Source organism: Neomonachus schauinslandi, chromosome 12, assembly GCF_002201575.2.
Source record: "Neomonachus schauinslandi chromosome 12, ASM220157v2, whole genome shotgun sequence".
Lineage (NCBI taxonomy): Eukaryota > Metazoa > Chordata > Mammalia > Carnivora > Phocidae > Neomonachus > Neomonachus schauinslandi.
The window spans coordinates 16,075,974-16,092,820 of NC_058414.1; the positions used below are offsets into that span (position 1 = coordinate 16,075,974).

Genomic DNA, 16,847 nt, shown 5'->3' on the forward strand with positions numbered 1-16,847 from the left:
TGTGTCTTTCATTACACAAGCATTATGATTTTCAAAGTCATGTAAAGTCATGCATCATGTATAAGATCTACAATCACGAGCGGTTTTAAAACAAGAAATCAAAGGTAATATTTGGTAACTTATCAAACTACATTTTAAGCTATTCGTGAGCAAAAATCATAATGTGTAAAGAGAAAACCACTTTTCTGTAACTCTGTTCCTTGTGTTTTCACAACTGCGTGTGGACAGAGCTCTAGGAAAGCACTGCATTAGACTGCGAAGAGGAATATCAACTAACAGGATTACAGGGTGTTTTTTGTTAGTGATGGCTTTTAATTTCAAAATACGAAAAGCTCAGGGAGACATGTTGTCCACTGATAGCTGGAAGGCTAACGATAGTCACAGTGCTAGCATTTCATCAGCTCGAATTTCTACCGGACGACTGGTTTCCAGCGGCTTCTCTCGTTCAGTCTGTCCAGAAATCCTACGAAGTGGGCAGTGCTCCTTCCCGCTTAGGCGTCAGGTCAGTAGCATGTCACTGGGCTGGAATGTGAGGGAGCCTTCCAACGCTGGAGGAGACACTTTCACGACACCCCCCCCCCCCCCGCCAGGGTCACAGAGCCCACGTCCCGAGGGAAACAAGCTGGAGTGACCACTTTGTTTGGCACTCGGCGTGTATTCTGGTCTCCCGAAGGCTCCAGTGTACACCTGGCGAATTAGATCCCGTCTATGACATCAAATGTGGTGGTTTTTTGTCCTTTTATGGGACAGAAGGCAAACCCTTTAGAAAAGTTTTTTCCTCCAGTGTTGCCGTACCTACAGGGCCAGCTGTAGCTGACAGCTCGTTCAAGGTGAGCCATCGCGGCGAGTGCGCCATTTCTACATGCCCGCAGCGGACAGGTAGGACAAGGCCGCAACCAGTTATTGTCACCTTTGGCATATAAACATAACTATGAAAAAGAGTAAGTCTTGATTAAAGCCTTAGTTCCAGGAGCAAATAGTGTTAACTCAGTACTGTCTCCAAACTTTGGCCAAGGAAATGTCCTGCTCTTTCTGTACATTTCTAACTATTTTAATTCAACAGGACATTTTTAGGCTCAATGGATTCTTCATAAATAGCCATTTATTCACTCTGTCCCTTCCACATTACTCTGTTATTCTAAGCATTTCCTCAGAGGCTACTACTACCGCAGAGCACAGGTTATAGCCAGAGGACAGCGGCAATGTGCCGGCAGAACCCTTGTTAAAATGGACTTCTAGGAAACAAAACAAATTTTATTCCTCTGGCTTATTTTCTTTTTTCATATTCTTTATCTACTCGTTTAATTTATTGCTTTATGGATTACTCAAGAAATACATGAACATAATTTTATTGTAAAGATGTAAATAAACTGAAAATCCTCTTTAATTCTCCTACTCAATCCTACAAGTACCTGCCCATTGGAACCCAGATTCAAGAAGAAAAAGCCCCACAGGCTTCTGTGTGTGTGTGTGTGTGTGTGTGTGTGTGTATGTGATGCACAGTGGTGGCCAGGACTTGGGTTTGTATGTGCATCTGCAGTTAAGATGATTTTAGAATGTGCTGGGAAGAATTGAAGCCTCTCGTAGTCATTCCAGGCTTTAGGTCCCTTCTTCTGTGGATGAGAAGTCAAGAGAAGTTATTTTTCACTTACCTAATCTTTGTTTTATACCAACTTCTGGTGCACTTGGGTGTGCTTCTGCGAGTGTGCACACTCACACACCTGTTAACGCGTGCTGTCTGCCTAACCTTACATAGTCTGGGGGGATCATATTTGATGCTTTTTTTTCTTTAGACGTAGAGGTAGAAATTCAAAATCCATTTGGATTTTCCTTTATCAACTGTCAAAGAAACATTGCCACTGTTTGCATAGTTGCACGTAGCAAGCTGCCTGTAGGCAGCTCAGTTGTGGCCACCACCATCTTTATGAGTCAATGTCTGTGCTGGCGTTTGGGTATCTTACTGCATTTTGCCCTTATTGGTTGCATTTAGCTGGATGGAAAATGTAGATGCAGCTACTTCTACAACAAGGCTATAAATGATTAACTCTTCAACTTCGATCAGATGCTCCGTTTTGGTGAAAAAGCACACAATCAAAGACCATGTGCAAATTTGAAAAAAACGCATTGCCAAGGAGCATGTAGTGATGGACCTTTAAAATCCTTTTGCCTGTCTCAGAATGGAAAGTCCCCGTAGCCTTGTGTTTTTCACGAAGACTTCTGCAGATCTGATGTCTGGGCTTGTTTTCCGGAAGGCATGAGAGCAGTAGAGCGTTCAGCTAGTATCTCAGGAGTCGGACAGACTCAGTCCAACTCCAGCCGCCGGGCAAGTCCTTTCTGTTTCCGGGGCACGGGTGTACTCCCCCCACACACCTCAAAGCACTGCTGTGAAAATTAAATCAGATGTTGCCCTCAGCATAGTGCCCGGCACATAGTGGGAGTTTCAGGATGTTAGCTCTCATTATCCCTGTCTTCTTCTCCATCATCACTGTCATGGTCACGGTGTGTGTATGCAGGAGAGCACAGGCCGCACTCCTGCCTCGGTTGGATCTAGTCATGATACAACTCAAAACCCCTCGAACCAGTGAGCACCAGTGGCCATTGAGAAAGGCCACTGGCGTTTGATTTATAATCCAGATGGTGTATTTCCACTTCTCATGTTATTTCTTAACCACATACGCACACATTCTTCACATCCTTCTTCATGCTTGATTTTAAGCATTTCATTTTTCGCCTTCTGCTTTGTGTGGAGAAAAATAAGGCAACAAGGTTCTATTTTGGCCATGGAGGATGGAACCTGGGATCTATGTAGCCATGTTTGTTTCTGCATCCAGAGATCACATATACCCAACCCAACCATGTTAAATGCACTCAGAAGAAACTCAATCAAATTAAAAGCATGATATAGGCATGCTTGTGAATCAAAAGAAGAAAACCTTTTACTTTGATTATGGTCAAAAGAAAAAAATAAAAGCCTTTGCAAAAAAAAAGTTTCATACGAATTTATTTAAACAAATCCTCATGGGCATGTCTGAATAGCCATTGATGCTGCACTTTGTCCCATTTGATTGACACTTTTGAATAATACCAGAAATGCTAATTATTCTGTGTTTTTCTTAGGAGATTTGCATACTGGGACTAGTTGAATACGGGGCTTCACGTTTATTGACTCAAACAGAATAGATGAAGACAAAGACTATGTATATATGTGAATGAGTATTTTCTCTTTAAACTGGTCATTTATTCCAATAATGATTCTGCTGATCAAGCTACCTTTCAAAGTCTTTTAAATGGATCCAAAGCAATATTGAATATCGAATATTGATCCTTTGAGGGTAAATTGGATTTTTCAGAAATTTCCAAAAATCTTTTAGAACCAAATCTTGTAAATGAGATGAATACCAAATCTAAGTAACGTTTTAGGTGCAAATTGAGATGCTATATAAAATAATAAGGCTGGCTGTCTTATGTGGATAGGTTTCTTGTGTGGACAGTTTTCTTTTTTAATAGAAGATTTCCAAAACATTTTGAAAAATGGCAACATCATTGCAATGATATGTTAGCCTCCAAAAGCAGTTCCTTTGAAGGAAAAATACTCCATTAGATGTATACATTCTGTTCTGTTTAAAATTCAGTCTTACATTCTTACCATTGTACTTAATGTACAGTTTATCTGTAGACAGTACTTTTAAAACTGACTTGGGACTATGTTTCTATTGAGAATATATAGTTAAAATAACTGTGAACACAGTGTTTAGCCAGATTCGTTAGCATTTGATGGTATTAGCATTCAGATTTCGCTATTTGAATTTTTTAATTAATGAAGATTTTTCAAAGTTTGTATATAACTCCTGATTGATAACTGACAGATTTCAATTTGGGGCACATGTAAAATGTATAAAAGCTCATTTACTATGCTAATTTTTTACTGCAAGAGACTACAACAGTTCTCATTTCCCCCTTAAGCCATGCCCCCTGATGCCACTGATTTGTTTTCCAGCAATGGCGAGCCGGCAGGTGGATATTGCAACTCAGGGCTGGTTCATTGGTCTAATGTGTGCTGTCGCTCTCCTTATCTTAATTTTGCTGATTGTTTGCTTCATCAGAAGAAACAAGGGTGGTAAATATCCAGGTAAGAAAGAAAGATTAAAATTGCCTTAGAACGCTGCATAATTATTCAAAACTATAAAGAAATAATGAGAGTGATCATGTAGATTGCAATAAGCATATTTTCCCAGAGCCATAAATTTGGACTTTCTGTCCAAACAATTTTTGATCCCTTTTTTTTTATAATGGGAGCCTAAACATTGTCAAGGATCAGAAGATATTTGGGGGAGTAAATTCATCTGTTCTCTGAAGATATTAGTGACTCTGCTTCCTTAGGTTCCACCTAAGTCACAGCTGCTACACCTAAAACCAACAGGCAGAGGGGGAAGGTATATGGAATCTTCTGGGGGAAATACTGCATGAACTGAGTCTTGATATCATGATGTGTAACACTGCCTTTCCTCTATGGCTAATGTTTTCCTCAATTCAGTGGATCCAATGAATTTATATTTTCTTTACTTGGCCATTTCCCTTTCAGTGACAAGAAAAAAAAATCTGCAAAAGAAGAGATGTGCTGAAACAATTTGTAACCTTGAATATAGTTAATGAATAGATGGGCCAAATAGGGGAGAGATCTTAGAGACTTCAGACTTATTCCTTCATCAGTAGGATGCTCACAGGAAGTCAACTTTATATGTTAACAAATGTTCATTCTCTCAGGTTGTCTCAAAGAGACTAAAACAGCAAAGTATATGCATGGCCACATAATGCATCTGTTGTGGTATGACATCTGCTGTGTATAGAATTATTTTCTACTGCTATACATCTCAGGGAGTTCAGTCTTTAAAACTTTGAATAAGGAAACGTGGAATCAATAGGTAATGTTATCACTTTGAAATTTTTTAGTCAAAGAGAAGGAAGATGCTCATGCTGATCCTGAAATCCAGCCTATGAAGGAAGACGATGGCACTTTTGGAGAATACAGGTGAGCCACTGCTTCTTAGCCTCCCTTCACCCTTCCCGCCCTGCACACACACTGTGCTCATACAGACTCCCGCCAGAGGATTAGGCCAGGGACAGGCTCTGTGGCATTGCCTATTTTCCTCAAATATTAGTTTAGAAACCCTTCCATGTCTGCATGGCAGACATCCCCAATGAAAATATTCTCACTTTTCATTAAAAAATAAATTTCCATTTTAGTCATGGGTTTGGAGACAGAGTACCTTCCACCCCGCCGTATTTTTCCAGAGGCATCGCTGTATTGCTCAACCTAGGAAAAGCTGGTGTGTTATAGTAAGAGTTAAAGCAACAGTAAAGACCCTACAAAACCTGCATTATAAAGGAAACTACACCTGTCATTTTCTAACTAGTGAGTTTATAAAATTGGTGTTACTTTTTTTAATCCTGGATTTGATGCTTCTTTTTCCAAAAGAAATACCCATATCCTGTCCATTAATCATGAAAGGATGGCAAGGTTCTTTTAGAAGCTGTAAATTATTAAGAATATCATAGACCTCTAGGCAGTGTGTTAATTCACAGGACTTTGATAATACATTCTTGGCTTGGCTCCATCGTTAGGGATAAATTTTAACCTATGTGCTAAATAATGAAAAGGGGCAGGGGGAGAGAGGGAGAGAGACTCTTTAAATAAAGATATTCTTACCTAGGATTTGTATGTCTTTTTAAAAAGAAATAGTTGATTATTTTAGACATTTTTAAAATCAGGAACAAGCTCTATATTTGTTCCTTTAAAAAGTTGGGATTTGGGTGTTCCAAAGGAATACTTCTATTTATAAAATGCCTTTATACCTTGTTTTTCTATCAGCCTCTTAATTATAGAAATATAGTCTTTTAAATATGCACTGAGCCCAGATTGAGCCTTTTTTGGCAGATGAAAAGGCTTTTAGGTGAAATAAAATATTTCCCTGTTGTGATTGCCAGATGACATTTATAGATATTTGTGCTAATTTTTACTCATCTCTGGAGCTCATTTTTGGTATTTCCATGTCAATATCATGAGGGGCTAAGTAATGCTAAGGATAAGAAATATGATAACTGATTGAAAAAAACATATATTTTGATACATTTGGTTTCATATCAGTTTCCATGCAGATACAAGTGTTTGGACTTTGTGCCTCAGCACCTACACCTTCAGATATTCTGATCTTCTCTTCCACAGAGATGATTATGATTCGTAAAACTTCTCAGAATTTCTGTACCTCATGATACAGAAAGATGTCTAGTGAGGGTTGTCTGGATATCACATGTTGACTCTGGGACTCAAAGTTTGTGGAAGCTTCCTGGGCCACCCCCTCCCCCCAACTCTCCACAGGACATGGTAGGGCAGCGTGCAGATGGCTGTAGCCTAGGGAAGCCATGTGTGACACTGGGTGAGTTGTAGTCTTCGCTGATATAATTCACTCTTGTACATGTTTTTCCCATAAAGCAGGTGAGGCCATAATAACTAAATAACTTCTTAGCGTTTTTGTGGCTAGAATGGTACACAAGATAGGCACACCACTCCCTTCTTTATTACAATGAAGCTACATCTTCCATGTAGCCTGAAACACCTCTGTATTGGCATTAATCGGAAAGAAAGCATGGCACCTCCTGCGTTCCCGTTGTCCGTCATCTTGCTTAAATTGATCTAGTGATGTACTGCTCGCCTCGTGGCTCCCCGATGTCAGCTTGCTTTTACAGTGGTGTGAAACCAGGGTCTGATGTAATGTGACGTTCTCAGGGCGGCCATGCTGCCTACTCCGTAGAAATGGGATTGAAATCGAGGTTGAATAGGAACCAGCCCGGAATCCAGAAACTGTTAGTTTTACGGTCAACCCAGCCCTACCCTTGATTCCTTTAGATATGGCACTTGATGTGTCTGGGTCTCCATTTCTTTCATCTGTAAAATTATACAGTTCAACTATTAGATGATCCCTGAAGGTTTCTAGTTTCTGCGATTTCTAACCTCCTCCACGAGATGTCTCCTAACAACCTTTAATATGATTTGGGCTTCCAGAGCAGTCCACGGCAAGTATTTGGTGACTGGCCTCATTATCACTGTGTTTACATTTCTTTGGCCATATTCCTCTGTCTTGGTGTTCATACATATGTGACATGTTTGTGAGGCGTTTTCACGTGGCTGTCTTTAACTCATGCCTTGAGCTCCTCAGAAGAGAAAGACTTTTCTTCGGGCCTATCAAGTACAGACCCGTTGGTTCATGTGTGAAGACAAAACTGTTTGCCACACATAGAATTACACTGATGTGGGAGGTACCAAGGGAAGGTTCTGATGGGTGTCTAAAACTTAATACACAACCCAGGAATTTTTTTTTTTTTTCACCTAAACTGCCAAGTCCGTAAGGACAGTCAGTCCCACAAGCGAGGTCACTTTCCCCAGCACCCAGCCACCTACAGCTGTGGCTTCGTCCTGTGACGTCTTGACACTACCTCAGAACTTTTTCCCTGTGGATTCTTTTCTACCTAAAGAGAAAAAAAAAAAAGACTTTTAGTTTCTTAGATGTTACGACGAATGAAAACGGTTCCAACTGTTTATTACAACAGATTTTTTTTTTTTTTAATAATACATTGAAGTGTCATTCTCCTTCCTAAATCACCAGGGTCCCTTCTCTACTTTGCACCTTCTGGAAGTTCTGAGCTCTGTATTATTTATTGATGCTTATTCTTTTTCATTCTGAAAATAAATTAATATGTGGATCACACGCCAACACAGACAAAAGTAAGGCTATCACTAAATGTAAATTAATTCTGTTTATGATTTGCTCATTCTCCAGCTTGAGGATGAAACAGTTTCTACATGGTTGGCTCTGAGCCAGGGGATATTTCATAGTGCAAAGAGGGATGGAACTTCAATGGCCAAATTTGATTTTTTTTTTTCCGTAAGCTGTAACCTTGTGCCTCCCTCCAACTCCCACCCCCAAGCAGTGACCCTCTGGTGGAAGCCTGCAGCTTTCTTTGTTTGTTTCTTTAATTATGCAGACAGTAGGATCTGCATCCTTACTAGCATATAGAAAAATCAGAGAAACAATGCAACCAACCGTGTAAGTATTTTTTTTATTCTTTAGATCCATTCCTTTAAAAACCAGGATGAACCTAGGTCATAAAGACTCTGACCGTGGTACTTGAACCCACAGCATACATGGAGGCTCTGGGCATGGGAATCTTGTCATTTAAGTGAACATGGTTCTGTTCCAAGCATGCTAACCCATGCTCATTGGGCTTGAATGATGTGAAGATGGGTCACATGTGCTACCTACTTTAGATTTATTCTGCACACAAACATAAAGTGGTGTGTGAACAGTATAAATAATGATGGACGTTTAGAGGGAGGCCTTGGGTTGTGAAGGTCAATCGAATTGCGGCAAGATTTGGCAGTGGTGGGATGGTGACCACAGGAGAGTCAGACCAAAAGATCACAGATTTGTCTGTCGCTGCTGAATTTTGGTCAGTAGACATTCAATGGGTACCTCCTGTGTGCGTAACCCTGAATGAAGTGCTACTGCAAAAAAGGTGAACTCCTTAAAATTCATCCTGAGGGTAAGAGAAAGGAAAAAAAATATATATACTCCAATGCTTTGTCGGACATCGTGAAATTCACAAGGAATAAAAGTTTTCTGATGTTAGAATTCTGAAAAATTTCTAAAAATGCCCACCATCTCTTCTATTGTGATTTTACAATGAATTCATTCATTCAACCCATATTTATTGAGTGCCTACTGTATGCCAGGCTGTGGGGATATTAAAAATGATAGAATGTTATCTCACTAGTTTATAGTTTGGTGAGGGATCCAGGGAATGAAAGAAGAGTCAGCATCATGTGAAAAGTGCTATGAAAGAGATACAGCTCAGGCTGGAAGCCAAAGCTAACTGGGTGGATGGAAGGAAGGTAAGGTGGGAACCCTTCCCAGAGGACGGGGCACAGGAGCTGAGTTCTGGTACCATGATGGGAACATTCCTTTACACTGCAAAACCATCTTCATGCATGGCTATGAGGATCAAAAATATATTTTGGAGCCACATGTACTATTTTATGACTTAGTTTGAAATTTGTTGAATCTTTGTCCTTAACAGTTCTCGTAAAACATGGCTGAATATTTTTAAGCTTTTAATACCGTGTAGCTAAATAAGTGTATGACTTTTAAGTCATCCTCCATAACTTCTAAATTCCTCTCATGTGGGAGGCTGCGCTTTCACACTGAAACTTGACAGAGCGACTTCCCTTGACATGATGTCAAAAGCAAGTTTGTTTACTATTTCATTATAGAATTCATCTTTGAGTTGAAAAAAGGCAAGCATTAATACAGTACTTCAACAGGGCATTGTAACCAGGCATAGCTCTGGAAACTTCTAAGAGTGTGTGTTACACAGGGTATTTGTGAGAAAAGAATCTCTCTGGGGTGGGGGCCTGGAGTGGATCGAGGAGGTGTGGTGGTAGATAGATGGGTACTAATATTTGTTGGGCACAAATCACATGCCGGGTAATGGGCTGGTGCCTCATATGACTTTTTTCCCATTTAACCTGATTCTAACTGAAGTATGACATTATGTTGTACCACTTTTTAAAACCCAGTCTTAGAAAGATCTTGAGCTGCCTTGGAAAAGCTTTTCCTGGAAAGACTCTGTGTATGGCTAGAAGACCCCTCTTCCTTCCTTCTCTTCTTTCAAGCACAGCCTACGTTGCTGTAGATTCTCTCTCATCCACTATGACCATTAAACTGGAATGGATGTGGGGCGCCGAGGTGGCTCAGTTGGTTAAGCATCCGACTCTTGATCTCAGCTCAGGTTGTGATCTCAGAGTGGTGAGTTCAGGCCCCCCATTGGGCTCCACACTAGGCATGAAGAGCCTACTTAAAAAAAAAAAAAAAAAGCTGGAATGGATGCTTCTGGGGAGCCCCTTCTTGGCTGGTCATTATTCATAACGGATAGGATTATGTGTGTGTGTAAAAATCCAAATGAATCAGGAAAATATTAGAATTCATAAAAGAATTTAGTGATGTTGCTTGACACAAAATTAACATGAAGTCAATTATATTTCTGTGTACCAGCAAAGAGTTAGAAAATAGGATTTTAAAAATAATCTCAGCGATGATAGGATAGAAATACGATGTAGGAATAAAGCCAACAGAAAGATTTCCCAAATATCTCAGGGCCCTTTGTTTGATTTGTCTATCTTTGCACCAAAACTACACTATCTTAATCCTGTAGCTTTTAATAAGTCTTGATATCTGATAAGTCAAAACCCCCAACTTTGTTATTCTTCCTCAAGAATTTTTTAGATATTCCTGGCCCTTTCCTTTACATATGCGGCTGAGAATCAGCTTGCCAAGATCCACATAAAAACCTGCTGGGTTTTTGTTGGAAATGAATTTTTTAAGACCAATATGAAGAAGGTTAACATGCTTATGATATTTGAGTCTGCCTGTCCACACTTATGGTATGTTCCTCTATTTATTTAGCTCTTCTTTAATAACTGAATAAAATTTTCATTTTCTTCATAGAGAACTTCAAACATTTTTATTGGTTTTGTTCTTATATACTTCATATTTGTATGATATAACTGGAATCATTTTTTATTTCATTTTCCAGTTATTTATAAGTATGGAAATAAAATTGACTTTTATGCTAATATAGTATTTAGCAACATTACCAAACTCTCTTTTTATTCTAATGTTTGCCTGTAAATCCTTTTGGGTGTTTTACATGAGTGTAACTGTATTGGTTATAAATAACAACATACGCCTTCTATTTCTTTTTGCACATGGCTTAGTACTTTCAATGCAGTTTTGGTTAGAAGTGAAGAGAACAGGCATCCCTACTGTGATTTCTGATGTGAAACAGAAATCTGTCAACATTCACCATGAAAGATGATGTTTACTGCAAGTTTCTTGTGAATACCCTTAATCAGGTCAATCAAGATATTTATATTCCTAGAATATTGAAGTTTTTATTATGAATGGATGTTGAATTTTACCAAATACCTTCTTCTGAATCCACTAAAATAATGATAACACATTTTTTTCTTCTGCTAAAATTGAAAAATATGAATTGATGTTTTAATGCTGAAACAAACTTGCATTCCCTGGAATAAACCCAGGTCATGCTATGGTATCCTTTTAGTAGATTGCTAAATTCCGTGGGGTATGATTTCTTTGGGATTTGCGTATCTAGGTTCCTGAATGAGATTCACCTGTAATTTCACTTTCTCAAAGTGTTCTTGTTGGGTTTAGGTATCATTGTTATATTAGATTCATAAAACGGTGAAAGGAGTGGTTCCCCTAATGTAGCAAACTTAGCATGTCCACAGCTGAACTACTGACCTTCTACCCCAAACACGCAGCCTTCCATAGTAAGGGTAATTCCATCCTCTGTGTTGCACAAACCAAAAATCTTGGTGTCGTCTTTTTCTCTATTATTCCACATCCAATCCATCAGGACGTCCTTCCGGTGCTGCTTTCAAAATATGTTCATATAACCATTTTGTGTGACCCCAATGTTCCACTCTCATCCGGGTCACAGTCGTGTGACTCCTGTGTTTTTGCACTAATCCTCCTCATCTAGCCCTGCCCCCTCCTAACTTAACTCTGCTCTCTCTCTCCGCTTCGGTTCCAGCCACACGAGCTCCGTTTCTAGAACGCGCCGGGCTTGCCACCACCGCAGCTCTTTTGCACTGCTTGCTGCGCCTGCCGGAATGGTTCTCCCTCCAGCTATCCACCTGGCTCACTCAACTCTTTTAAGTCTTTGCTCAGATGTCATTTCTACTGAGGCCTTCCGTGGACACCCTGTTTCATTGTCAACTTCTACACCCTCCCCTGACACCTTCCATCCCCTTTACTGAGTTCCATATTTTCCATAGCACTAATCACCTTCTGACACACTAGGGAGCTAATGTTTTCATATGTTGGTTGTTTATTTTCTGTATTTTCCCCTATTGGAAGTAAGCTTAATGAATTCGGGTTTCAGTCTGGTTTGCTTGCTGCTATATCCCCAATGACTAGAACAGTTTCAGTGCAGGCACTCAATAAACATGTGTGAGATATGTGAATGGTTGAATGCATGGATAGATGGCTGGATCAAAGAACTGCCACAGACTAGAATTTCCTGTCATGTATTCCTTGGAACACTGGTCCTATAAAGTAAAATGAACAAGTGGCATCCAGGTGACAAAAATCTGCTCATTATTGAACACGTGGATGGAATTTAGGGCCTCACCAAGTCATGAGCAATGTTTCGCAGGAGGTATTCAAGCACAGCCTAGAGGTTAATGATTAAAGATGTGCACTTTATCCTCAGAGCAGGTTGGAGATTAAATGCTCTGTCCCCCGAAGGGCCCCAAACACAGGTCACTCCAAGGTCCCGTGATCCCTCCGCAGTTGTCAATTAGCAGTGGTGATCATCTTGTTTATTCGGCCTGTGACAAGAACTTGGGTCTTGTTGCAACTGGTAATTTCCAATAGCAGATACCCGTGTCCTGTTAAGCAAGTATTATTTTTGCAGTGTTGAGATTTTCTTCTTGGAGAAAAATTGAAAACCCTAGTAGGAATTATTGGCCAAAGAGCCAGAATATTTGTGCATCCCGAAATGTGTGTATCTTGGCTAGAACAAAGCTCACTGTCAGAGACAGAGGGTGCGTAAAAGCCTCCACAAATTGCCAGGTGAAATATGGCCGCTGACACAGCCTCATTTTGACGTTACACCTGTCCACTTTTTAATAATACTGCTTTATGTTTCCTGTTCTGCCTTGCATTCTTGTCCTTCAAAAGGAAACAGAATGGTTTATCTTTTTCTTTTAAACCAAATGTTACCTTTTATTTATTTTTTTTTAAAGATTTTATTTATTTATTTGAGAGAGAGAATGAGAGAGAGAGAGAGAGCATGAGAGGGGGGAGGGTCAGAGGGAGAAGCAGACTCCCTGCTGAGCAGGGAGCCCAATGTGGGACTCGATCCCGGGACTCCAGGATCATGACCTGAGCCGAAGGCAGTCGCTTAACCGACTGAGCCACCCAGGCGCCCCCAAATGTTACCTTTTAAAGAGTCGGTTACTGTGCATTCCTAGTGGCACAACTGTGTGGGTGGGTGTTCTAAAACATACTCTCCTACTCCCAGATATTGTGCTAAGGGATTTCATAGAGAAATAAAGGGGAAGAAACTGAGTTCTATAACGTTTTTAAAATCCTGCTCCTCAGATTCCCATCCAACACGGATAGGCTACATACCACCCTGGGAGAAGGGAGTACAGAGCTAAAATTTCCTCTGACATTTTTTGAATCACTCACGCTCTTCAGACTATATTGACATGCCATTTAATAGTACAGATAAGTAGTGCTCTGAAGGCCAGCTGTGTCTCTGTCCAAATTAATCAGTCTTGGCCCATTAACTAAAATTCTGACAGAAAAAAAAAATACTGTTTACTATCAGTATAAGGATTTTGCTTTTCTTCTTAGGCTGTTTTCATTTGTTTCTTCTGCATCCTTTTAATGGACTTTCTAGGTCTCTTGAAAGGTAAGGTTAAAGTTTACAGTCTGGCCTGCACTCAATAACAAAATTATTTGAAAAGCAGGATTTTGCTTCCTCTTGCTCAGAAAAGAAAACTCATATTTCACACTTAACCAAAATCATTCTCCATTCATATCCAAGGAATCCGAGAATCTCACACAGTTTAACATACTAACTTCTCTACTTGCCATAAGCTTTCCCTTTCCTTTGAATTCAAAGTAGTGATGATTTTCAACTCTCCTCAATTCTTCCTTTTTCAATGCCTGTGACTATTTCTCAATTGCTTCCGAATCGGGAGTGAGAATCAGTCATTGACATTGACATGCGCAGTGAGAAGCCATCCACCTACTGAAGACTTCATGATTAAACCATTCCTGCACCTGATTTTCATCCCAACCACATCCCAGCCATCAGAGTCCACCTGACGATTAGATCTGGCTAGCGAGGCTCGCGACACCACACGCTTTATCGTAACCTGCATGCATGATCTTTAAGAACACAGCACTTCACCTAAATGCCAATCCCGACAAAAACGTTTTCTCTTTCTTCCAGTGATGCCGAAGACCACAAGCCTTTGAAAAAAGGCAGCCGGACACCTTCAGACAGGACAGTGAAGAAGGAAGATAGCGATGACAGCCTAGTTGACTATGGAGAGGGGGTGAATGGCCAGTTCAATGAGGACGGCTCCTTTATTGGACAATACAGTGGTAAGAAAGAGAAAGAACCAGCAGAAGGAAACGAAAGCTCAGAGGCACCTTCTCCTGTCAATGCCATGAATTCCTTTGTTTAATCTGTAAACTCTCTGCCAATATCCCATTTCTCTAGAATGTTTCTCTTAAGCACTTGTTTGTCTGCCTTCTCGTACTAGGAACACAGGCAGAAAGTATGTGTTCTGCTGTGCGTTAATATTATGAGAGTGGTGCAAACAAGAACATAACTCAGATGATTTGTTAATGTGAACTGCAGTGCAAAGTACATCCTTTTTCATTCAAAATAGGTATTCTTGTTCAGAACTGATAAAAATAATACAACATCATCAACCGATCACGTTATTTGCTCTTCGGGATACAGTTCAATACGATGCATGAAAAATGCTACGTGTAAAGGAATACCTGTGTACCTTATTAAAACATGGTTTGATACTTTGTTTATATTCTCCTCAGCTGAACCCCCGAAATACGAATTCCGTTTTCATTGTCAAGAGTGTTACTGTAGAATTCTCTAGAACTCCAATGTCTTTGTGGACATTGTGGTGAAATTGGTGACTCTATGTCTAGCTGTCGTTAGTCTTTTTGGGAGACTGTTAGCAACAGTATGTACAGGATATCCTTGCTGTATGAGTTCATGACGACCGTCGCATTTGCTGATGCTTTGCAGAGACTCTGTGACCGGCCTCTGCCCCTTATTCCTCTGGGTATTACCGCAGCACAGTGTTCGACTTCTCACATCTTCTCTACGGTCAGTTGTTTTTAGGCATAATGTGTATTGCAGTGCATTGTGGCACGAATGCCAGACCAAAAGAATCGAAAACGAGTCACTCCACTTCAGTTTCAAAAATGATTCCAGAAAGCACAGGGCAAGACACATGCAGTGCCTTCAGATGGGAAGCATTCCATAACACGCTGCCTTCGGTAGCAGTCGGCACGGCCGACGCAGAGCCCTAGCTTCCTGGCGTGCTCCAGAAGTAACTTCTAGAAAGCAGAGGTCCTGGAAACAGCCAATGCTGATAGAAAGGAAATGTGAAAATAAAATTAATCAGTTGATGGTAAGGAGCATTTCCCCGTGTGTATAAAAAGAAAAAGGTTTAGCACCTCCTGGAGCGCATGCTGATTCTGTGGGTTTTGTGGTTTCTATTCAAGCAAGCCAGTTGGGTCAGAGGGCCGTCGATTTGGTAGGGAATCTTTGTTAAAAAAAAAAAGAAAATCTATTCCCAAACCGGAAGCAGACAACAGCATGCCAACAGGAATGCTTTTCTCCAGGCCTTTACCTAGGTGGCAGCTTCTGAAACTCTCTGCAGCATTAAACAGTGTGTATGCAAATTGCTGTGGACACATTTCCGACTCTCAGAAATCTGACGAGTGCTAACAAGGACAACAGTCAAAGGGATTATGTCTGCAGTTTCCAAAACAAACATAACACATCCTACCATGTCCACCAACGATATCTATCAAATGGTTTACCTCCAAATATGAAATCCTCTAACAACCTATGGTTGAAGGAATGCTCAGTTTCATTTGCCAATAAATTGGTTTCTCATAACTTGCATCAAGTTTAATTTTAAGTAAAGCTTTTTATATGTAGATATTTTGTTGAATCTGTAAATACACTGAAAGTGTAGATGCTATATGCTTAGAGGTGTTACATACGAATAAACACGCAACCAATGTTGACGTCGTATTGTCTAAGAAGTTAGCTCATAAATACAGTGCATGGGATTGGAAAGCATTTCCTTAAATACCTTTTATTTTCCCTTTTTTGCTGTGAAACTGAAATAGTGAGCGCTTTGACATATTGACAGCGAGTTTCTAGATGGAATCTTCAGAGCTTTGCCTGTAGGGCTCAGGAGGCTTGTTCACTCCATGTAGGCAGAGCCCAGTTTGAAGTCATCCCAGGTAAAGATGACCCTATTTCCACGGCTCCATATTCCCTTTTCACAGACCAACCGTGCTAATGGAAATACAGAAAAACAAGACAGGTTTGCCTGGGCACCAGTGAGCACAAAGATAAGAGTGACTTTAAGTTTGCCGTTGTTTGGGGGGGGGGGGGACAGTAAAAGTACAGTTTTTACTCTTCCATAATGGTAGGCGCTAGAGTTATCTGTGCATGAAGGGGTCACCTCTGTAATAGTGCAACAGATTTTGTATTAAAAATTAAATGTGGTTTTAAACGTCCCTCTCTCTTTTGTAATAAGTCATGTTCCTAGTGGAGTGTGAATGTCCGAAGTAACGGTGTATTTAAAAGTACAGGCAGATATGACTGGATTTCCATGAAAAAAAATCACTATTAAACCGTCTTGATCTCTTTGTGATCTTGAACTTTGTCCAACATCTGTCTCCTAATGTTTTCAAATAGTGCAGATTTTTATTTTTGCCTCTGAAAGGCTGTAACATGCATAGAAAATTAACACAGAACCGAAGACAGGTATACTACGGAGCCCATGAAATAGGGGGCATGCCAAGGAATTTGTAACGACCAGCAGGTGGACATATGGCCAGCCTTTCGAGAAACGGGAGAAACCAGGGGCTGCTTCCCTTGCTGAAGCGGGCCCTCCGCGGGCCTGGTTCTCCGGTGCC

General features: G+C 40.4%; 1 protein-coding gene across 22 annotated transcripts in view; it reads left to right on the top strand.

The window, feature by feature from the left end:
- Positions 1-14,379, top strand: part of NRCAM (neuronal cell adhesion molecule) — a 72,409-nt gene extending 58,030 nt beyond the window's left edge. For 19 of the 22 annotated variants that reach the window (XM_044920035.1, XM_044920040.1, XM_021682910.1 and 16 more), the window contains 3 exons: positions 3,998-4,129; positions 4,951-5,029; positions 14,107-14,379. In XM_044920035.1, coding sequence (XP_044775970.1) covers positions 3,998-4,129; positions 4,951-5,029; positions 14,107-14,344 — 449 coding nt within the window. In that variant the 3' untranslated portion in view covers positions 14,345-14,379. The other 3 variants (XM_044920052.1, XM_044920050.1, XM_044920043.1) reach the window with 2 other exon arrangements.
- The last annotated feature ends 2,468 nt before the right edge of the window (positions 14,380-16,847 follow it).